The 24,071-nt window shown below is 40.6% G+C and overlaps 1 protein-coding gene across 7 annotated transcripts in view; it reads left to right on the forward strand.

Moving 5' to 3' along the window:
• Positions 1 to 24,071, forward strand: part of NRXN3 (neurexin 3) — a 940,418-nt gene that overhangs the window by 232,536 nt on the left and 683,811 nt on the right. For all 7 annotated transcript variants that reach the window (XM_083837468.1, XM_083837465.1, XM_083837469.1 and 4 more), the window contains 2 exons: positions 16,596 to 17,034; positions 22,448 to 22,831. In XM_083837468.1, coding sequence (XP_083693594.1) covers positions 16,596 to 17,034; positions 22,448 to 22,831 — 823 coding nt within the window. The remainder of the gene's footprint in view (positions 1 to 16,595; positions 17,035 to 22,447; positions 22,832 to 24,071) is intronic.

Below are 24,071 nucleotides of genomic sequence, written 5' to 3' on the forward strand. Positions count from 1 at the left end.
TGTATAGTGTTAATTTAAGCTGAACTGTCTTGTGATATTCAGTCAAATGTCTTTAAAAACATTTCATCTATGCCATTACCATTGTGATTTATATGATACCAGGTTTATTTGGCAGAAACTCATTTTACACAGAGGAAGGTCTAATGACACTAAGTATTGTATTCTTATCCTTTAATATTTTTATTAAGCGCATTGGATAGAAGCTTTTGTTTTACTTCCTTCAGGGTTGATGTTTCCTGCAGGCTAAACCCTTCTACAGTTATACATCTTGTTCTGTTTGGCTTTTTAAAACATGAACACAACATAACGTTCCTTTGTTCATCTATTAGCTTCCTGTTATTTTAAGATTAAAAATAAACCTTAGTGGATCAGAAATCTCCTCATTCAGCTCTTTTAAGACTCTTTGGAGCAAGTGACCCAGGTCTGTGAAATTAGGAAGAAAGCATGTTTATTCCTGGTAGCTGATCAACATCCTCTTTTGTTCTTGTAGATTGCAAAATACTTTGTCATCCTCTTGTGATGCAAGCACTTATGTTCTTCATGTATTTATATCTGACAGAGCAAAAACGTTGAATACTTCATAAATTTTATAAGCTGAACCTTTAAAATAAATCATTGCAGTGATGGGATTTTTGATGGACTTCTGTATCAAGATATAACCTTTTTTGATTTTAAGCTATTCACGCATCCTGTCATGATTTAAAGAATTCACTGGTTAATTAGCTCACTGTGAAACATTCCACTTTACTTTCAGACTGAATAGTTGTAATTTGACTAGCCACTGTATATGATTATGCTTCATTATGCTTTTGTCTCCTAAATTAAAGGTGACATCTTCTGTCAGAAAACTTCTCCCTGTGCAGATTCCTGGAGCGTGTTTGGACCAACTTGGAACCTGCCTCTTTTGGTGACATAGTTGGAACTTATTAGTGTACCTAACATAAGATTTCAAGACTTGAAACCACTGTAGCAATTTTCTTTGCTCTTTGAAACTTTTTAACATCTTTTTAAAATCATGGACAAGGTAACTGACCACAGTATTATTCAATGGTTTCACTAATACTGTATACAGTCAGTATCTTTTCTCTGTAATTTCTTAATATTTTCATACTTAAACGCTAAAGAATCACATTAGCCCTCTTAGCAACTGCTTTACAAAGGCATTTCATGTTCAATTGGTTATGCACCAAGGCACATGCGCTCTTTTCATAGTCACTATTTACAGGGCTTAGATACGGTTTCCATTGTGTGAGAGTTACTTACAGTCTTTGATCCTAAATCTATAATAGTGTTGGGCTGTACTGAAATGAGAACATGTCTGGGTATGTATGGTTATATGTATGTCAAAGTGATGAGTAAACTGCATTTTAGGTATCTTCTTGTGCTTTTGCAGAATCTACTGTAGGTGTCAAGACTGCCTTCTAGCATCTGGAAGTCACTCAGTTGGCTAGCCATGCTAGGATTGAAGCTTGGGGCAGCAGCCCTTTCCCCAGTGTCCTGCTTTGGTCTCGCTCTCTCTGGCACTGGGAAAGCTTGATTAATAAAACTTCTTCCATTTAGTTAAAAGCAAGGGTTAGAGCTCAACATTCATGTGTGCATATTTGCTCTTGCTGACCTTATTTTTTTTCTTGTAACAAGGTATCCTAGGACACAGGGATGAACCTACAGTCCTAAGCTTTTGAGAAGTGGCACAGCTTGGCCTTTATGCCTCTCTGTATCAAAAGAAATCCCTTCAAATGCTGCTTGCTACCTCGTGTTTTCACTGACCCCTCCAGTGCTTTTGATGTGTAATGACAGTAAAAATAATAAAAATTGTATAAAAGTAATGTTATAGAAATAACATTACAAGCATCGTATGTTCACCCTGGGGAAAATGAAGCTTGTTTTTAGAAGACAGTTAATATACATCTTGTCTCTTAGATGACTATGCATGCCAAATTTACCAGGTGCAATTAACAAGAGGGGCTTTATTTCTTTCCTTGCTTCAAGCTAATTTACGTATTTAACTTCTGGGATATACTCCTGCACAAGCAAGGAGAAATGTCACAAGAAGCTGATGATCCAAATTCCTCCATTTGTTCAGAATGCTATGTAATCACATGTAGGCTCTCTTTTTCCCATGAAAAGTTGATGGATCTTTCGAGGTAGCCTCTAACCTGGGCTGTTCTATGATTCTTTTGACCTGCTTTTAAGATGCATGTTAACCTAAGTGGGACATAACTTGGTGGTGGCGCAGGGTAGAAATACCGGATGAGAACTTCTGGCTTCTCTGTGGCTTTGCGGGGACCAACAGGATTTTGGACAGATCTGTGTAATCCACCTTTTCTTTTGGAAGCACTTGAGAAATAATTCTTACCATTAGAAATACTATCAGTTGGCCCGCATGTGAAAGAATGGGTTTGCAGAGAAAGGTGTTAGGCTTGCAGATGCCAGAACAATGTGAGATATTTGTACTTTCAAGGGCAAAGGGGTTGTATTATAAAAACCATGCAGACCCTATTGACAGAGTGACTGGGGAGTTAGAGGGAAATAATTTGTCTGTTTCTATTACTGTTTACATTGTTCCCAATAAAAAATAGAGAAGCATGGGGTAGCTGAAAAATGCAGCCCTTGAAAGTACAGTGCTCTAGGGAAAGGAAGAAGAGGAAAAGAAGATAGTGCAATATAGAAAACAACAGCTCTTTCAGCATGTGCTGGTCATCTTCTCTAATCTACTCCTTTTGAGTGCCTTACATATGAAGGACATAAGCCAGGCAGAACAATTCCTGCCTGGGAACAGCAAAACAGTGATGCTGGGCCTCATTGTGGGCTCAACATACATTCTCTAGCAATGTGCTTTTCAGCACCTGCTTTTTTATTCTGGGCACTGTATTTTGTTTTGCTTGTTTGTCTGCATTACAGTAGAAATATCAGAGCTGACATTGGGTTATTTGGGCTTGAGAAAGGACTCCAGGCAAGAACATGGCCTCCGCAGTATAGTTCACACTAGAAATACTCTGCTTAGAAGGCCCTGCTAACTCTTTGCTTCCTCCCTCATCTGTTTTCCTTTCAGCTTTGACCATGTCTGGATGACAGGAAAAGAAATGTGTGAAGGAGCTTGCTTCGCTCCTACTAAGTCCCATTCATCACATTGTCCAGTACCAAGCCCAAAAAAGTTAGTCTCATCTTCTGAACTGAAATCTCACTTGTAAATGTGCTGCTGAAGGGGAAAGGGGGGGGGGGGGGGGGGGGGGGGAGTGGTGGTAGCTATATGAGAAGGCTGAATTTGCAATCACAAGGACTCTGTTGTAAATTCACCTCAGCTAGTCTTTTCTCTAGTAAGTGGTAACTCCATCTTTACTGGAGAGCAATGAATAAAAAAAGGTGTTCTGCTTCCTGAACCACTTTCAGGATAAAAGGATAGCTGTTACTGAATACATATGCCTTCTTGTGGTCAGGTAACAGAGCAAAGCCCACTTCCCTCCTCCTCCAAAGAAGTTGGCCCCAGAGAGGGAAGTTCACCATGTTTTGAGGCTGCTTGCTGCTGCTGCAGTAGTGTCTCAGTGTCCACTGAGAGTACGGAAAGGTGGTTGGGGCCTGAACATCAAAAGTGGATGGGCAGTCCAGTTGACCAGAAGTGATGAAAAGATTTAAATGGAGAATTCTGGCCAAACAAATGACTAAGGCAGCTTTTGTTTTCTGCCTCTTAGTGTTTGAACAATGTAAACGCTATAGATCTGCGTAAGAAATTATGCACCAGGATAGTATTGAGCAAAACAGGAAATGTAAGATAACACTGTACATTGGGCTTATATCAAATAAGCTTTCTTAGATGGGAGAGCAGTCTCCCTTAGATGTAAAAACAAGCTCCGTGCAGAGGAGATGGGAACCTTGTGCCTGGACACATTTAAAATGGCATTGTAGGAAAAGTAAACATGCTGAGGGAAAAGTTTATTCTCACTTCATATGTATATTGTGGGATTTCTTACGTAAAGCTTTTTTAGCATGGAGAGATCTACTATTTCCAGCTCTGTGTGTGGGGATGCATCTTTCTTTCTATTTTTTTCTTTTAAGAAAGAAAGGAAAAAAAAAAAAGCATAGTGATGGGGCCCACTCCAGAGGCCAAAAGGTATTGAGAGTGCTCTGCATTTTGCAGCATCAGGCCCAGTGTGCTGGGTGTCTGGAACCAGCTGATCAGCTGCCTTTTTGTCTGCAGCTCCGTGCTGACTCCAATCCTGACCCCTCTCCTCACCAAAGAGCTCTCCCAGCTCCTGATTTTAGTGCCCTACCTGCTTTGAGCAGGAAGCATAACTTAGTGCTGAATGGGGTGCTTAGGCCCTAATCTGTCTCCCATTTCAGTGCTTCTGCTGGAACATGTCACCCTTTTTTGCTTCTGTTTTTTTCTCCTTTCATGTGCTTTCCTTAATGCTCCTTCACTGCACCAGCAGCATGCTGGCAGAGCTGACTGCTTTTCCCTCCTGTGTTATCCCCTGGCAGCAGCTGGACTTGTGCTCCATGCACACAGCTTCCAGGTGAAAGCAAGTCGGGAAGGTGAAGTCCGACTGACAGCCCAAGTGTGCTCCCCAGGGCCACTGGGCTCTTCACTTGTGCTGTTTTAATGCTGTTCCGCTAGAAGCCTGTAAAGTGGGGCTGGGAAAACAACTTTGTCAGGAAGGCTTGGGACCATGCTGGTGGGTCAGGGGAACACCCCGTTCATAGCCTCCCTTTATTGGTCTTGGACACTGTTGTGCTGGGGGCTAGTGTCATGCCCAGTGCAGCTGAGTGGCTTCTAAATGAGTAGATGGACAAAACTTCTTGCCATTGTGGCAGCTGGGATTCAGTGCCTAGCAGAAGGTGTATTTGTTTTGTCTTCCATTCTTCAGCACCCGAGTCTCTCAGCTGTGCAAGTTTTTAGATACATGGGTACATGCAGGAGAACAATGTAAAAGAGGTTCTAGAAGAGGTTCTAGTTCTCTTCCTAGAGGTGGAGTGATGAAAGTCTTTTTCTCTTGATGCCACTTGTAGTTGGAGAATTAATTACGCTCTCTGCCCTCCCCAACAAATATGCAAGCAAATATTTTGCTCATTCCCTCCCTGTTTTCACACAACTTAAGGCCCAGTGCAGATGAAAGTTTGGGGAGCCTTACCTATTGAGGGTTTTAACTTTTGTTCCATGCCCTGGAATTTGAGCAGAGGTGAGCAAAGAGATCTCGAAGTGCCAGCGCTGGTAGGTTTTTGCATAGGACAACAAGTGAAGAGGGGAAAAAAAAAAAAAAGGAAACCCCATAGTATTTTGGTCTAGATGAATGGAAGCAGGACCTCCTCCTCAGTCCATCTAAACCTGCGTAGTGCACTAAGCTGGTAACCCGATGAATAGTGTTAGCCACAGGACAATGCCATCTTGATGATGGCGCCTCTTCAGTGGACCCAAAGGATCTTTGCTCCATCACAGGAGGAGAGTCCGGCTGAACACATGCTTTGGTTGTCTTTGGTTGCTTTTGCATATAGGAGGGGAAATGCCAATGCTCCTGTGACCTTTGTGATCAGGCCAATAGAGGGAGATGAATGTTGGGATGCTGCATCCCCAGCTGTTATCGCCCTGCTATGGACAGTGACACCATTCTGCTTCAAATAGTGACACACCATTTTAAGTTTGTGGACTAAGTCTACACAATGCTAAATCCACTAAATAGTTCATCTGTTGTCCTAACTGCATCATTAATTGAGCCGTGCTCACTTTTAAGCATGTGCTCACCCATATGTAATAGCAAATGTTTTCAATTTGTTTCTTGCTGGACAAGTGACAAAAACATAGAAAATGCCACTGCGGTTGGCACTAGATGCCTAACACATTGGAAGCCCAGGCAGTGAGAATAATGCTTGATTGGCATACGGAAACTGGCCTGGTCTGAATATACCTGCCAGGGATGTTCTTGCAAAGCAGGCTCAATGCATATAGGCTAGGGAAGATAAGTAGCAGGGAAATACTGCATACCTATGAGCAAACAATATCTATTCAGTATTTTCAAAGACTTTAAACATCAGCGTTCTCAGTTCAGCATGTTTTATCACTGAAATTAAATGCAAAGTTTCTGTCCCAAAGGGAGTTCTTCTAGCCTACATTTATTTTCATTGCTACTGTTTTTTAATGTAAATCCCCCCAAATTTCAGTATTGAATTAATATATAATATTCTGATACTCCTAGAATCAAGTATTTCATATTAGTAATTTAGCTGACCCCAAATACTTTCGAGTTGGTTCAAGAAGAGCTTATCTTCTTATCCAGAGAGGTTCCACATAGTAGCTGTACCATAGGATCCTTGTGTTTCATTCTACCATAGGGGTCTGAATCTTTGGTTAAGCTGCTTTATGGCAAAAATGGTCATGCATCTCTTGTGATGTCAAGTAGGACACTGCTATTGCATCACGTGAAAGTGCTTCCCTGGGGAGTACAGACAGAGGTTAAAAAAAAAAAAAAAAAAGAAAATGGGGACCACTGCTGAAAGTAAATGCAATGCCTGGAAAATAAAGTTTTGTAAGTTCATATAAAAGATTTTCTGTTAAGTTTAACAAAACTAAATATGCCATTTTGGGTTGCAACAACTTGAAGTAAGACATTTCATTGCTAATTCTCCTTTAGGAAAATGGAATTCTGTTAGAAAGCCATCCCAATGGAAACATTCACCCAGCTATACTAAACGTATCTATTTTCCTGAGACAGGTATTTTGTATTTGCACAACCTTAGGTGGATTTGAAATATAATAAAATCAGTAAGTTGAGTGTTTATTTGCTAAGTCATTGTCTGATGCAGTTTTCAGTGTCTTGTGTAATAAGGTTCAAACCTTAAATGATCAGTGGGGCCATCCTAAAATATTTCCTCTCTGCCTTTGAGATGAAATCCTTAAAGTACTTGACAGTAATCATTTCCTCACACACTCATCACTGAACCAAGCTAGACAGATTTAGCTTGTGCTAGCTAGACAAATCTGAGTTTTCAGGATGAATTTGGAAAGAGCGGGGCATTGTATAACTAGCGAATATCTCTATAAGCTCAATACAGAACTGAATGTAATCGAAATCAGCTAGTGCATGCTTGTAAATAAGCTTCTGTGATGTTCTGTTTTGTTTCAACCCTTAAAAAAAAAAGACAGTCAAACCTTTATTAGCTAGGTAGTTCACTTGTAAACTTGAGCCCTTCAGTTTTGTGAGATATCAGAATTCTGTTAAAAGGTTAATCCTTTCTGTGCATTGAACACTATCAAAGTCTTTAACTACATAATTTGCCCTTTCTTGTTCCCTAAAATACAGAATCATAGAGAATAAGACTGGAAGGAACCTTGAGAGGTTATTTAGTCCTTTCCACTTCTGCTGTCCCAAGACAAAATCAGTGACATCCATGTGAGCCCTGACAGCAATTTGTTTAACCTGTAATTAAAGGTCTTCAGTGATGGTTGCTCCTCAGGCAATCGCTTCCAGAGCTTCACCGTTCTTTAAAAAGCTTTTCCCAACATCAGTTCTAACGCTTCCTTGCTGTAATTTTTGTCCATTATTTTTTGTCCTTTTCAGCATGGATACAACAAACAGATCGTTCCTTTCCTCTTTGTAGCAGCCTTTTTATATTGGAACAGTGTTATGAAGTCTCCTTTCTTTTTTTTCTTTTTTTTTTTTAATGGTAAAAAGAAGCAATGCTTTCGATCTTTCTTTTATTTCCTAGATGTCTGGTTATTCTCATTGCTCTACTTGGGATTATTTTGAATAGGTCCACTCTTTTCTTGAGGTGTAATTTTCTGAACTGGGCATGGTCTTCAGCAGAGCACAGCACTGTCTTCTCTCACATTTCTCAGGCCTGTGCTCTTCACATTTCAGGATGCTTCCTTCAGTCCACCTAGTGAATGATTTTCTGTGGGTAGCTATTGTGTGTTTCTTTCTACTCTCCTTATTTTCCCTCTGCACTATATAGGCTTGGTGTAGAACCTATCTCCTCATTATTGTATACTGACTATTGTCAGTAAAATACTGACATACCTCCTCAGTCCCCTTCTTATATCCAGATACATGTCCAAAGTAGAACTTGCTCTTCAGGGCTAGCATGAAGTACACCTGTGTCTGTGCCCTGTGGCAGAAGCAAGGAGTATCATAGCTGGTTGTTTGGGCTTCCGTGTCCTGCAGCTTTGATTCTTTTCTGTTACTAGGCCAAATGGAGGTTTGAACAGAACACGAAGCAGGAGGGAAGTTCGGATTTATGCATCTGCATCCACAGTAAAATGCCTTAAATACTTTGCCATGATACAAAGGTTAATTCTACTACTGTCAAACATCAGTTACTTTTACAACTAAATAATGACAGCTAGTTTTGAGGAACAGACTGAGAAATCTTAGTCAAATTTTTCAGTGTTTCAGTTAGCACTTAGCAGTCAAGACAAAATCTCTCGTCTTCACTTACAGCTTTTGCCTAATGAGCAATTTTGCAAAACCAATCCCATGGCCACGTTAGCCACCATGCTATGAAGAATATAATTTTGAAAACATTTGGATTTAAGTGCATTTCTCACTGTTCCTTAGAAAGTCTGTGGAAGGGTGATATTTTAAGAAATCCAGAAACTATATATTTTTTTCACTCATTCCAGAACTTGGAAGTTTCTCCAACAAGGAAGGAACAATACCTGACACTTTAACTGCAAATGAGCATTCATCTGCAAATCATAGTCTGTGCTACAACTGATTCTTCTTAATCTTGCGGCTTCCTAGGCTGTCCCTTTTCAGTAGCTGAGTAAACAACTTTAGTCTCTGGGACTAATACAGAATCTTTCAGCAGCGTTTCTCTTCAACTTTATAGGCTTCTTCTCCTTCTGTTCTGTCTTTTTTTTTTTTTTCCCAAATGCATATATATAATTTCTCATGTTCCCATTATCTGTCCAAAGATGCAATTGTACTATCTGTTATTCCCTTTGAGATGAAGTTTTTCTTCAACAATAGACCAAATGATTTAGCAGACAGGGTATCCCAGTATGGAGGATGCAGAAATCCACGAATGTGATAAAATAAATCCTATCCTTATTGCTACCTATTCAAAGGAAGGAATCCAAGAAGTAGGTCATTTCACAACACAGTGCTCTTCTGTAGCTCAGATGCTGCAATGCAATACCAAGAATAAGTAAGGCTGTAGAGCATTTGACGTTTTATTCACTTAGCAATATTTGTAGCTAACTCAAGTGGCAGGCTCAGTATATGCAAAATCGTATTGTACAGCTCAAGACAGATATTAGAACGTCAGTAAATAACTGCAGAGTAGCTTTTTTTCCCCTTGTTTTTTATTTTTTTCCCCCTTCTCTTCCTTTTCTTATTGGTTTAGAATCTCTCTCTGTGATACTTGGTTGTAAGGAAAAATATCTTGGATTTTATTCTAGAAAAGCATATATAGTAATATTTGGTCTGTACCTTGATGTATTCCCAGGTGAAAGTTAAGGCAGCAAGATGGACTCCCTAATCTGTTTAAGCTTTCTCTGGGAGACCATGTGAATGATTTGGGTTGGTGTTCATTCTGCTACAACTGGGAAGACACTCAAACGTCCTGGAGTCTTATGAGATGCAGAGGCTTATTTTTTCCCTTTAAGGGTAGTTGAGACCACAGTAAAGTAGTGGTTCCTCTTCCCTCAGTAACTGTTAAGGAAGTGTTATTTTTCAGCATTAGCCTTTCTGAATGATTTTTCACTGTGTTTTCATTAGAGCAGTGGAAAGAATTTCCCCCTGACTTTTTTCAGAATTTTTTATGCACACCTTGAATCCCTTTTCTTTTTCTTTGTATCTTTCCAAATGGAGTGCTTCCCTGCATCTTTCTAGAATTCTTCTGAAACTCAAGATATTCTCTCTTCCTTTTTTTTGCAGTTTTCTACTTAAAGTTATTCAGAACCTAGAATAGATTTATAATGTGGAAAAAAAATCAGGGAACCTTGAAATATGCCTTCCTTATCGTTTAGGTGTTCTGCTCCCCGTATTCTTATTTTTAGCTAGGTAAACACATGTCCTTTGTTAAGTATTTCCAGATGAGTTGCAGGAATGCGTTACTTTAGCCAACGTAGCACAAATTGTATCAGAATTTCTTTTGTTTGGTTTCAGTTATTTATTCTCAATGTTCAATGCATTGTTTTTTTGCCAGGCAAATGAACTCCTTTCATTGTGGTAAATGGTGATGTCTATCTATAAATACCCGAATACAGTTGTTATCCCACTGAACCATCAAATATGTTTAGACCAGGTATGCACAACGCATTTAGATAATAAATACACTTAAAATAAGTGCAGTAAAATAAGTGCAGCAGCTTTAGTTATCCATCACTGAAGCCTTGGACTGCTGCACACACAGTCTGTCCCAAATACAAAGTAAACCCTTATCAGCTGGTGCGTTGGCTTTTATTTGCCAGTTGAAGCGGGCTAGAAACAGGTAGTTCCGGTGAACCCACTGCTAGGCTGTAATGTATGAAGCTGCAAGAACGCTTGTGGTGCAGGTGCCTTTAAGGCAGCCTTAGAAAGCCTCTAGGCTGAACGTCTCTCAGTTACTGTTCTGACAAGTGATGCAGGCAGTTGACGAAGGGGAGCAACTCATGACAGAAGAAAAGCGATTGATGACACACAGGATGCAGTAGGGAAACAACTTGGCTGACCTTCCCAGGTGGTCTTCCTAGCCAGCTGAATTGAAGCAGCCTTCAGGTTGACCTTTTTGTCATGATAGTTTGTCATCTAACTCACTAGGCTATCAGTGGCCACCCCCCTTTGTTGCCTGCCTGTGTCCAGCCTGCACCAAAGCCCATTTCCTGCTTACTAGCACCAACTGCAAGAGGAGCTGAATATTGGCTGCTGGCCAAGCCTAGCACATCATTTTTTCCTCACTTTTGTTGCTCACTCTCTATCTGCATCTTCACTTGATTGCAGAGAGACACTTTGCATCATTGTGAAAAGCCATCTGATTAGAGCTCTCATTAACCCATGAGTGAAGCTACTTATCATAAGTTTAGATGGAGAAGTTCCTTGAATGCTTTGGGATTGTGAAGTTGCCATTTTTAAGAAACCTCAAAACCAGATTGCCAATTTGTTTTAGTTCAGCTTAAAACAAACTCTTCCTTCTCAGCAGATTTAAAGGAAAGCTAATTTACTGTATATCTTCTACTCTTTATCCTGCTAAATGTCTGATTATCATGGAATTCTCCTACTCTCTACAGAGACTGTGTATCTGTACTACCAATCCCTGACCATCCTTCTATATTAGTCCAATTCGTAAAGCAAAGATAGATTGAACCATCCAATTATTCTTCTGTTAAACCATATTCAGAACCAGTCCTGATGGAAAAAGAAAAAAAAAATGCTAGTTTCATTCTGAGAATAGAAAGTGATTTTTGAGATTGGTATAATAAAGATTACTTTTCAAACTCTCTGTACATAGCTTTTGCCAGTTGTATTTTTTTTTTTTTACCTCACTTCCAGGGAGAATTATAAAGAGGATGTGTGTGTCTGCACCAGGAATCATCTCCTCGACTCATAACGCATCTTGACCCTCTTTGATACAGATACATGGCACAAAATCAGGCTGCTCTCTATTTAAGCAGACATGATCAGCTTTGTTCAGAAAGCCATCTGATAAATATGGACAAATTAATGGTCACTACTTTCATTGCTGTGCTTACCTCTGAGTTGCCATGGAAGACACGTCCCAGAATGGCACTGGGAGGCTGTGTCCTAGCAAGGGACAGCCCTCTGAGTCAGTCATGGCCTGAGTTGTAGTTAAAGAGGTGCAGGTTTCAATCAGTATTTTGCAATACCCTGCAAGTTAGGTCAGAGATTTCAGGTAAAATGAAACTATGAGACAGGAAGTGTTCTGGAGATGATAGGTTATACTGCTGGCTGATAACTTCCTCAGTGAACATCTGTCCTCCCTGGCTTGCAGCAGCTGACTGTAACAAACTAGCTCTTGAAGGTCATATTTTTGGAACTACAGATTTTAGTTTCATTCCTTAGGCTTTTTACTTGCTTTCGCTTTTAATGATAGGTTGCAAGCTGGAGTCATAAACATGTAATGAAGACTCAGTGAAAGCACTGGTGGCAAGTCAGACCAGAATCAACACAAGCCTCTTTTCCTTTACCAGCCATTTTTAACATTTTGCAAGCATGTGTTTCAACTGTCCTGGAAAACGGCAATGAAGCATCTGTTGATTTCATTAAAATACAAAGATTCGTAGGTTATGAGGCCAGAAAGAGCCATTATGATAATCTAGACTGATTTGCTATATAATTAATTCCTATCTCACTATGTCTTTTAGAAAAAACAAGATCCTATTTTAATTTAAAGTTTGCCGGTAGCTGAGAACATGCCATAACCTGTAGTAATTTATTTCAATAGCAAATTACCTGCATGTAAAAATAAGTCATAATATTTTAAAATGTGAATTTCTCGAACTTCAATTTCTAGCCCCCGGATCCTATTATTCCTTTGTCACATGGATTGAAGAGCCCTCTATTGCCAAATTCCATTTTCTGCATAGGTACTTGTAGATTGCGATCAGATCACCCTTTAACCTCTACCTATTAAACGGACTGAATTTGAATGTTTTTTGCTATGGGACATGCATTCCAGTCCTTTAATTACATTCCCTTTTCTCATTCTTGAACCTTTTGCAATAAAACTGCAGATATTTGAAGCTGCCGTAGCATTTCACTGCCCAAGCCAGAGATGCTGTTGGCTCTTTATTCATGGTCAGGATTCACCTGGCAAATACACTCAAGGATTATTCTTAGTCTTTTTTTTTTTACAGTGCTGAAAGTTCTGGTGTACCTGATTATATGTCAAGATCTGGATGTCCAAATGTGACTGTCATCGATACCTAAAGTCATCCATGTGAATAGGGTTGCACTTTTCTTTATGTACAGGTGTTTTTAAAATTTCTCAGGCTATGTGGTAGGTTTGGGTTGTAATTTTTTTCTTTTTATTAAAAAAAATAATAATGTAGATCAACAAACGTTTCAATGACAGATGTTCAGATCTGGGTGAATCTTTGAAAAGAACAAATTCAGAACACTTGTATCTATTCCATACCCTTTCACATCTCTTCCGCAAGTGTTCCTTTGTAGTTGCTTGTTTGGTCTTTTCTCCAAACTTGCTCTCAGATCCACAATTACTAGTGACTTTCTGAGCTACAAGTAATTCTGTGTATTTTTCTCTAGATCCTTTGAAAGTTGTCTATATCAAAGATTTTCAGTGGTGGTACTGGTATAACTAATGAAATGCATGGCAGTCTGCAGCAAACCCCGGATAAACCCAGGAATGGACACTCTGCCTTTCCCCAAAGGAGATGGGAGCTGTTACTGAAGTATCAAATACATGAAAAGGGGAGAGAGCTGGAAGCTACATGTGTGTGTAAGCGTGTTCCAGCTACCGGCCCTCATATGTAGGTACTGTGTTACATTTCTTCTCCTTGCATGGGGAGAGGCTGGGTTCAGCCTCTCCCGTGGTACATTTTAGAGGAGAGTCAGTGTGAGGAACTGTTAGCACTATTCTATAAGAACAGTTTTCCTGTGATGGGATGGTTAAAGTCACACACAGTTAATTCAGACATGGCATTCTCTTGCTCACCAAAGCAGCTCCATAGCAGGGTGAAACCAACAATGCAGAGTTGCACCAAAGTGGCACCATTAAGGAATCCCATAGGTAAGTGCTGTCAGAAGAACTCTGTCCACAGGAACCTATTTCCAATTGTCCTCTTTCTCAGGCTGTCCTTGCAGTGGGTTAAAGGGTGAACTGCACACAACCTACTAAAGACAGATTCCTGAAGAATACATGAAAAGCCCTAGTAGGGCTGAAGAATCGTCAGTCTATTTACCCAGTGTTCTGCCTCCAGCAGTGGTAGTAGAAGTGCTATTAAGGGAGAGCATGTGAGCATTGCATTTCTCTTACGCTCCCACAACATCCCCTGTCATTTGATTAGGATTATCAGATGGTCCCATCCCTTCCTTTTTCCTTTAATATCAATTTGTGGACCCGCTGTCCATTTATCTTTTTGGTTCTTTTTTTGAACCTGCTGATGCTCTCTTCTCTGCTTCTGCAAATTCCTGCAATAGCAAATTCCAGAAGTTGCTACTGTGTAAATAAGTACGTATAGGAATCTGTTTTAAATTTATTTAAACAAACTTACAAATTTCAATGAATGCCTCTAGTTGTTATTGCTGGATTTGGTAGAGCAGTTCTACATTCAGCTTCTCCACCGTCTTCTGCAAGTTTTGATGTTATTCTTTCTCAACTTTCTCATTCTCTTCTAAATAGGACAGCCCTGGCCTTTTCAGTTTGTCCTCATAAAGCAGCTGCTCCATGCTCTTTATTGCTCTATTTATTTTTCTCTGTACCCTCAACTCCAGCATTTCCATGAGATGCAGAGACAGGATTGCATGCAGTGCTCGGAGCTAGTGTCTGTGGAAAGCACTGGACTTGTCACACACATAAAGTATGTGCAGAAGTTCTGGGCAGTCCAGGAGTATATGTGCATGCAGTACATCTCAGATGTAGCTGTGGCTTCTCTCTGGCTCAGTTGCATCCGTTTGTCTGTCAAGAGGGGGAGGCTGCAATGCACAGGCCTGCTGAGTTACTGGAAGGAGGTATACGGTCTGTCTAGCCGGAGTATTAGACATGGTTAATCCACAGAATGAAACTACTACAGGCCCACAAATTGGAAATATATTTTATTCCTGTTGCAGATATTAACAGGCTTGATGTGTTTGGAGTCTGTGCAAGGGCAGAGTGCTTTACTGGGAACTAGAGCAAAATAAGCTATTGCAGGTCAATACTGTCCTCTGCTGGGAGGAACTACAGTGCTGTGCCATGACTCCAAATGGGAATTAACACTTGGATTCCCATTTCACTCTGATGTAGGGCATTTTGCCTTTGCAACAGGGAGATCTGATGCTGTACTGGCTGCACTGAGGAAATTCTTCTTTAATGCTTCGCAAAAGCTGGACATTCTTCACATGCTACAACTGTGTTGAATTGTGATTTCATTTCTTTTTCATCCTGTAGTCGTCTACTTCAGACTCTTACCTCCCATCCTCCCTGTTATTTGCCTTTTAATATTTACTGCAGATTTATTTCTCCGACTGCGAGCTAGTGTGGTGTTCCAGAGTTTATTTCTGTGAGTTGCTACTGGGATTATGAACTTCTGTCTGATTCTGCAAAAATTCTTCTCTGATCTACTGATGCTCAATCTGCTGGTGGGTTTACAGCCTAGAGAATATCAGTGAAGAAGCATTAACTGTTTGGTCATAAAGTGCCCCTGGGCCTGCAGATTGAGTATTGCAAATGTGTGTCCAAACGTTACATCTGCAAGTTTTTAAGCCTGTCCATGCACCAGATCAGATGATATTTGTAGAATTAGCAGTGCATATCTCCTTTCCTTTCTCTTTTCATAGTAAATTGCTGACAACCCGTTCTGTTAGCAGTTCAAAAGCAGAAGAAATCAAATCTGTGTGCGCATGATGCTATATGTAGTAGACACAAAGAATTTTAAAATAATGACTCCTCTGAAGAAATCAGAGTTTCCAGTAGTGTTGCAGAACAGTAATTCAATTTAAATTATGCTATTTGCAGAAATGCTTTTGCTTGTTGTTTGTGCCAGTTCTGGGTTCAGGAAGCACAGAAGGTTGTTGAGTCGGAAGTGCTCTTTAGAAATACTACAGCTCTGTGCTTTCTCCAGCCCCTACCTCTGGGAGAATGGCATGGGGCAGAGACAAGTGCTCTTTTGCAGCAGTTTAATTCTGTACCTGTGAGAAAGAGAAGGGCAGGACTTTCACCTGAGCCAGGCACGCTTGGGAGTCTTTGGCTGTTTGGGCCTCTGCCCTTGGCTACTTTCCATGCCTGTAGCACTGTGCAGAGTTCAAAGTTCTGGTCCTCAGCCCAGAGTGTGTAAGAGCCCAGGCACTCAATATGTAGAGGCTTTTATGTGTGACACAGATTATATCCATTGCAGGTTTGTGCCTACTGTGTTTTAAGATATCTTGGTAAGATAAATTATAAGTCTTTTGTTTATTTTTTTCTTGTAGCTCCTTAGGAGCCACAGGGCAATCACCAACAGTTCTCAGCAACTTGTTTAAATATTTTACATCTCTCTTCTAGTAGTAAAGCAGGCTTATAAGAATAATAGAGAAATGACAGTGGCAGTACAGAGTTCCCTGCTGCGGTTAGCAGAGATGGACATGGAGGTTAAACTTGGTTATGTATTTTGTATGGAATTTATGCAAATGCAACAGCATGATGCCAGACACACACTGTATTTTATATACAAAAGCTTTTACAGCAGAGTGGATCTGTGATAGAGTTAATTGTTCTCCCTGTCCTTCAGTAAGTGTTCTATTCTGCTTGCTTATCTGATCTATAGTCATCACAGAGTGCCCATTGCTGTCATTCCTATACATGCTCCTGGTTCTGCTCTCTCCTTCTGTCATCATGTCAGATTCTTGCATGGTCTCCCTTCTGCTCCCCACTGCCTTTTGGGAGAAGTTTATCTCCCACGGATGAAAGTAATTGGGGTATTTGTACTGTATGCAGGATTGATGTATGATATTTTTCCTTGTGTCTGACAGGTTGTTTATAAGAATAACGATATTCGTCTGGAGCTGTCTCGCTTGGCACGGATTGGTGATACTAAGATGAAGATCTATGGGGAAGTGAAGTTTGTATGTGAGAATGTGGCTACACTGGATCCCATCAGCTTTGAGACACCTGAGGCCTATATTAGTCTGCCCAAATGGAATACCAAAAGGATGGGCTCCATCTCCTTTGATTTCCGAACCACTGAACCCAATGGGCTGATACTTTTCACCCATGGCAAGCCTCAGGAGAGGAAAGACGCCAGGAGCCAGAAAAATACAAAGGTAGACTTCTTTGCAGTTGAGCTTCTAGATGGGAACCTCTACTTGTTGCTGGACATGGGCTCTGGGACCATTAAAGTCAAGGCCACCCAGAAGAAAGCCAATGATGGAGAGTGGTATCATGTGGATATTCAACGAGATGGAAGATCAGGTAGAGTGGTGACTTTTTCTTAAGTAGATTCATCTTTCAGATCTAGACCTAGGGTTAGAAATCGGTCGTAAGAAGCCTTCAAAACCTGCTAGGTTTAAGTCACCTTCTTACAAAAACTTAATCTTACTCCATGATTTTTATCCAGCAAAACAAAGATGTGAATGACCAGGTTTTCATCAAATGTCTAGTGTGAACTTCAGATAGTGCATCACAGAGGCAATCTATTAAAATTTATTCTGAGTCTTCTGATACTCTGGACCGATCTTAGCAATTTCATATGTAATTATGGCGATGGCTCCTTTGAAGGGCATGGTACGGTTTAAGAACCTTCGGAATCATTATTATATAGTCCTTGTTTTGAGACATTCTCATTGATTTATTTTGGATTTCTATTCAAAAAGGAACTGAATAGAAATCAAATGAGCTTTTTTGTTGTGATCTGATATTACCATCTTCTGGATCTTGTATCTTTCAAGAATGGGGGTTGGATTTTGTCATAAGGAAAATAAAATTAACGTGTATAAATGGTAACAAATCAACATTTTCATCCTATTCTGTTTCCTTTAGCATCTCAGAATTTTCAGTCAGGTTTCTTCTTCACTCTCAGCCTGGATACCAAGCCTGCAGCAATCCTAGTTAAAGTATCTGGGTCAGCATTCAGTGGATGTTTTTCCTTTTAGCTTCTCATTTTCAAAAATGTATTTTAGTTTACTTCCAATAATATACTTATCTTGCGATTACAGAGAGGTATTTTGTTTGTTTCTAATGCTGTTTATAAAGCTAGCATACTCATGGTGACTCTGAAATTGTGTAAGGAAACAAAATAAATAACGTAACTTCATCTTGAGAACATGTGAGCAATTGTACTTGAATTCCTCCTGGACTGGTGGGATCTGAAAGCCAGGCCATATATCCCTTCAAAGGGAATTTTGCCTACATTTGCAAGTGGATTTGGGATTTGTCTGGAGATCTTCAGATGATAGTAGTAGATCCCTAAGTTTATTTTTCTAGTCACAGAATGTCCTTGGTACAGGGGAACACAGCGCTAGAATTTGCTTGCCTTAAGTTTTCAAAAGAGCTGACTTTTAGATAGTATGCAAAGCCTAGCTGTTTGAACAGGTCTTTGCCTGAAGCTAGTTTTTTCCTTTGATGATGTAAGGAGTTTTTTTTGTATTTTGCATCGCGCTCTACTAGGGCTTAATATGTGAGGTTATATATTGCTATCTCCGAAAGGCATCGATAGGAACATTTTATAAAAGAAGCCCTAAATAAATAAATAAATTGAGCTTTGATTTCTTTAGAATTGCTAAAATTTAATTAACTTCCAAGGATAAACTCAATTACTAGCATTCAGTACTGCCTTCAGTTTTGCTTGCTCACTTGGGGACTGTCTGGTCCCTGAAGAGGCAGCTGCAGGAGGAGGAGAGAGAAATGACACTAAACCCTCTGCTAAGGAAGTTGCTAAAAACCCAAGGGACAAGAGGTACCCATGTTTGTTCATCTAGGAGGGTGTGACAGACAGGATTGCTACTTCATGGATGACACTGTAGGACTGACTTGCTGGTTGTTCAGCAGAAAGGTCTGTGATGCCCTGAACACTGATTAGAGATAACAGGCTGTGAATTAAAAGCAACAAGCTCAACAAGAATGAACACGTTTGCATGTTCTCTCCTTTTTTAAAAAATACATTTTCTGCTGATGACAAGTGCTGGGTTAATGACCCTAGTGACTGACGGTGTGTCTCCCAGATAACCAGGATACCAGCATTTGGTTTTCCACACCATACCTTTAGCAAGCATCAACCACGTTTATCGTGTGGTGCTTTGGTAGGTGTGAGGGTCATCCCTTCTTGTTTAGTCCTTGGCTTTCCTTCCATGTGCAGACTAAAAGAACAGCTACATCTTAGGGGTGGTGGTTTTTTTTGTTTGTTTTGTTTTGTTGTGGTTGGTTGGTTTGTTTTTGTTTTTTAAATGCAGATATGTGGTGTCTAGAAACTGAACTGAAATAATGAACTTACCAAATGTGGGCCATAATATAGCTATTTGGTTTTAATGAGCTAGTGACCTACAGGTTCTGATTCTTACTACTAAAGCAGCCAGTCCTTTGCTAGGTGTCATCTCCCTTACTTCTTTCCATTTCAGGAACAGTCCAAAACTTCAGGCTCTGCTGAGTCTATAAAATAGCCTAAAGTCCAAATATTCACTAACGCTGGGGAAGCACAGAAGTCTTGCTCAAATAACCTCTGGCATCTCTAGTCCCTTTAGGATTTGTGTATGCTTTGGTCTGTGCTGCCTGCCAGAGGAACAAAAGCTGTTTTTCCTCTGTGCTCTGACAGAAGCTGACAGGCTGGACATGGACACCTCGTGTCCTGTAACCTTTCTGTCCTTTGAGAATGCTCCTACAAAACCTGCCACAGTCCCCAGCAGGAGAACACTGAGCATGTTACACAAGACCATGTTTTTGGTTGGTCTTTGGCTACAAAACACGTGATATCCCACCTGCTGAGACTCTAAAAACCTTCCTGGAAGGTTCTTTCTACAGCTTCATCAGTGTAGTGCAGTGCTTTGAATACAGGGATTTGGAAAAAGAAAAAAAAAAATGTTAGCCCATCTAAATCCTCCTTTGTAGGGTCAATTCAGAATTTTTTCATCTCAGCAGCTTGGCTTTAAAAGTCCTGTGCGCTGGAGCTAGTAACACATCCTTACAGAATTAGTTGTAGGGTACAAAATACTGGCAGAAAATTTAGGCTGGTGTCTAGCCTGTTTTCGTTTATCATTTCCTTCTCTTTCTCCAGGTTTTATGCTTCTCCTTGGTATTCAGTATTTCTTCTCTTTTTTGGGGGGGGTCTTCACATTTGTTGCTTTTGCAGGTGTTGCTTGCTTTCTCTGTAGTAGCAGCTGTCTGGAGCTTAGCCCTTCCAGTGTTTCAGCTTGTTCTAGTCTTTTGGGTAATGTGCACTTGATGTGCTGCTTTTGAGGAGTGGCAGTGCAGACACTAGAAAGGTTGCTGTGATCCTGTGGCTCTGTGACACGCTGCCGTTACAACTGTAGGTGTATTGTCACATCTTTTTTCTTAAAATGTAAAAGGGAAAATGTCTGCAGTGCTGCAGCTGGTTTTTACAAAATGATTCATCAAATAACCCTGGTTCTCTGTGAGCCTTTAATTTGTAACGCCTCTATTGCTTCTGGCACTCTGCTGCCTCTGACATTATTCCTAAGTTATTACTGAAAATCACACACATGAAATACCTTGTCTCTGTGTCATACGTGCTGTTCTCCAAGATGACACCTATTACAGCTGAAGAAAGAGCATGTGTACATGACTGCACTTTCTTACAGAGACACAAAATAGAACTAACTCTATTAACTAAACTCTCCCACCTTATCGTAGGGGTGTATGATAAAAATGCAATGATGTGGAATTAATCTTAAAGCATAGATAGGCCTCTCTGAGGACAGGCTATCTTAATGGCAAGGCAATTGGATGTGATGATTTATTGCTAGGAAGAGTGAGTTGCTGATTTTTTTTCTGAGAGTCTTGTGGGCAGATGTCCCTATCACAGAAGCTGCTGAGTGCTCTTCTGAAGAGTATGCTGCTTTGCGACAAGAGAGACCTGTGTGATGATCCCTGCTTTTCCTTAGACATCTGATCTTAAACAAGTCACTTGGCTTCTACGAACTTGTTTCATATGTTCTGATCACATCTGTGTATTATAGGTTCTGATTAATTTATGTGCTGTGAATGGCATCAGTGTAGTAGGCCCACAGCTTGCTTGGAACATATGGAAACCTCTACAGTTTTAGTAATTTTTCTTCAGAGATAACCTTTGTCTTTCTCTACTTCAATTTTCCCATTTGTAAAATGGAATTTAGAATACTTAACTTTCTTTGTAAAACAATAGATAATTTATTTTGGAACAAACCTCTGGAGGTTTCTAGCCTAAACTCTGCTGAAATCCATGTTTCCTTCAGTGCTGTGCCTGGCTGTGTTTTGAATACCTTCAAGGATGGTGATTCCACAACCTTTCTGAGGTTCCTGTTTCCAGTGTTTGGTGACTCTCAAGGTGAAAAATGTTCCTTTCCAGAGAGTTGGAATTTCCTTTTCTGCAACTATGATCCGTGGCTCTTGTCACTCCAAGGGCATGTTGCTGGCTCATTTTCAAGTTGTTGTCCAGCATGTCCTTCTCTGCAGAGTTGCTCCCTACCCAGCTGGTCCCTAGCCTGTACTGATGTGTGGGGTTATTCCTCTCCAGGTGCAAGACTTTGCATTTATAGTTGTACATTAAACATTTCTTATAAGGCCTTTTCTCCGTCTTATAAAGGTTTCTCTGACTGGTAGTTCTGTCTGTCCGTTCATCAACCTTTCTTCCCAATTTTATGTCATTTGCTCACTTGACGAGGGTCTATTTTTCCTATCATCCAGGTCCAGCTTTGATGAAATGTTTACTGTGACAGCTATGTCATGTGAATTAATACAGAATCACAGAATGGTTGAGGTTGGAGGGGACTTGTGGAGGTCATCTAGTCCAACCTCCCTGATCAAGCAGGGTCACCTAGAAAATGTTGCACATTCAGGCAGATTTTGATCATCTGCAGAGAAGGAGACTCCACAGTCTCTCTGGGCAACCTGTTCCAGTGCTCTGTCAACTTCACAGTAAATAAGTTTTTCCTCTTACTCAGATGGAAATTCCATTTTTCAGTTTGTGCCCGTTACTTCTTAACCTATCACTGAAAAGAGTCTGGCCCCATCGTCTTGGCACCCTCCCTTAAGATATTTATATGCATTGATAAGATCCCCTCTCAGCCTTCTCTTCTCCAGGCTAAACAGGCCCAGCTCTCCCAGCCTTTTCTCATAAGAGAGATGTTCCTGTCCCCTTATCTTTGTAGCCTTCCACTGGACTCTCTCCAGGAGTTCCGTGTCTCTTATACTGGGGAGCCCAGAACTGGGCACAGTACTCCAGGTGCAGCCTCACCAAAGCTGAGCAGAGGGGAAGATCACCTACTTTGAATATTCTTTTGCTTTTTTTTTCCTCTCTAGTCCTGATACCATCAGATTCCTGTATGTTCTCAGTACATCCTTGCTTTGCTGGATGAATACCATTGAATAATGCTCAGGTTTTACATGTTATTGTTTACCCGTTGCATTGCTAAGCTTGTGATGTTATGTTACAAGGTGGTGTACAGACACATGCTGACCCAGTCACTGTATGGAAACACTTATGGCTTGGGGTTAAAGAGGACAGGGAGCTGTGTAAGAATCACTGTCTCTGTTAGGAGTGTGTTTGGGCAGGGAAGAATCTTTATTTTCTTCCACTGAACCTTAAACCTCATTCAATTATTTATTGGAAGAAATGAACTAGACTGAGGCTGTAAGTTAAAGCATTGATTGATGTCTCCTTATCCTCCTCTTTTAGGTACTATATCAGTGAACAGCAGACGTACCCCATTCACTGCTAGTGGGGAGAGTGAGATCCTAGATCTGGAAGGCGACATGTACCTGGGCGGGCTGCCAGAGAACCGGGCAGGACTCATCCTTCCCACAGAGCTCTGGACAGCAATGCTGAACTATGGCTACGTCGGCTGTATCCGAGACTTGTTCATCGACGGACGAAGCAAGAACATCCGGCAGCTGGCAGAGGCGCAGAACGCAGCAGGAGTTAAGTCCTCCTGCTCCCGCCTGAGCACCAAGCAATGCGACAGCTACCCGTGTAAGAATAATGCAGTCTGCAAGGATGGCTGGAACCGCTTCATTTGTGACTGCACTGGCACTGGCTATTGGGGTAGAACATGTGAGCGAGGTAAGTTGAGTTTTCTGACCTCAGTTATGCAGAGCTGAAGGCGTGCAGGAGTACTAGAACAAAATCCAGTGGTTCCACCATACTTTCCCCTGCCCATGTTGGTCTTCCCAGTGCTGAGTTCCGGTCCCTACACTGAGAAAGCTCTCATCTCAGATGGTTTCTTTTCAGTCTTTTTCCACTTTCATTTCATGAACTTACCTTCTTCATCTGCCACTTCACTCCCTAACTCTTAAGTCATTTTCTTCAGGTTCTACGGTCACTTCAGCTCAGTACAGTTGGATTTCTAAGGCAGACAATCCTGCTGTATATGACAAGTTTCAGGCATATTACTGGAAACATTATCAAGTGTAATTTTGGATTATTGTGATATTTCTTGCATGAAACATGACGTACCCAGTTCTGTCTAGTATTCCTCTTTTTTACATGGTAGGATTTCTGTGATGGCTGTTTATTGGTAGAACTAGCTAATGGGATTGTGTTAACAGCAACATGTTTCCAAGTTCACCTCTGATGAAATCAGATCTGTAGGAGATGGTGGGAGAGTCTCTGCCCCTTATCATTACGTTATTGTAAAGGCATCTGATTGGAGATGTGAGGCAAGAGTATGGCTGGTACAGGCAGGCACACGTATATATTCTAGACCACAAGGAAGTGAATTCAGTAATGTAAGATGTCTGAGCTGTACGCTCCTGAACACCAGGTGGTTCCATTAATAGTTGTCCTTAGTGTACTGGTGACACCCTTGGAATGAACAGTTAAAAAAAATGCAGTGCTAAGATCACTTAAAAAATAACATACTTCCTATAGACTGTTTACTGGTATTGAAACGAAATTTTCTGTTCAATAGGTGCTTATTAACACTTCTTTCTGGCTGAGCTGACCTTACAGTACACCCAAGAAATAACTATAAACCATCAGCCCTATTAATCTTAGGGCTTTCAACACATTCTTTCTACTACCTTTTTGGCACCATGGCATAATGGTTATAGCATGTGTCTCAGAGTTGGAAGTTTGGATATTTTTAAGTTTCTGCCATAAATATGTAAGAAGCTACTTTTCCACTCAGTGTTCCCCACTACCCCTTTTTTATTGTAGATCACAGTACTGTATGACCCAAGAGAAACACTGTGAAAGTTAGGCGCTACGCACAAAATATTAGGCAGATTTGAGATTTTGTAATTCATCTGCTCTCCAGAGGATTTTCTTCTTTGCAGGGAGTTTTTATTAATGAGTAGAATTC

The sequence above is a fragment of the Anser anser genome (assembly GCF_964211835.1).
Source record: "Anser anser genome assembly, chromosome: 5".
NCBI classification, from domain to species: Eukaryota; Metazoa; Chordata; class Aves; order Anseriformes; family Anatidae; genus Anser; species Anser anser.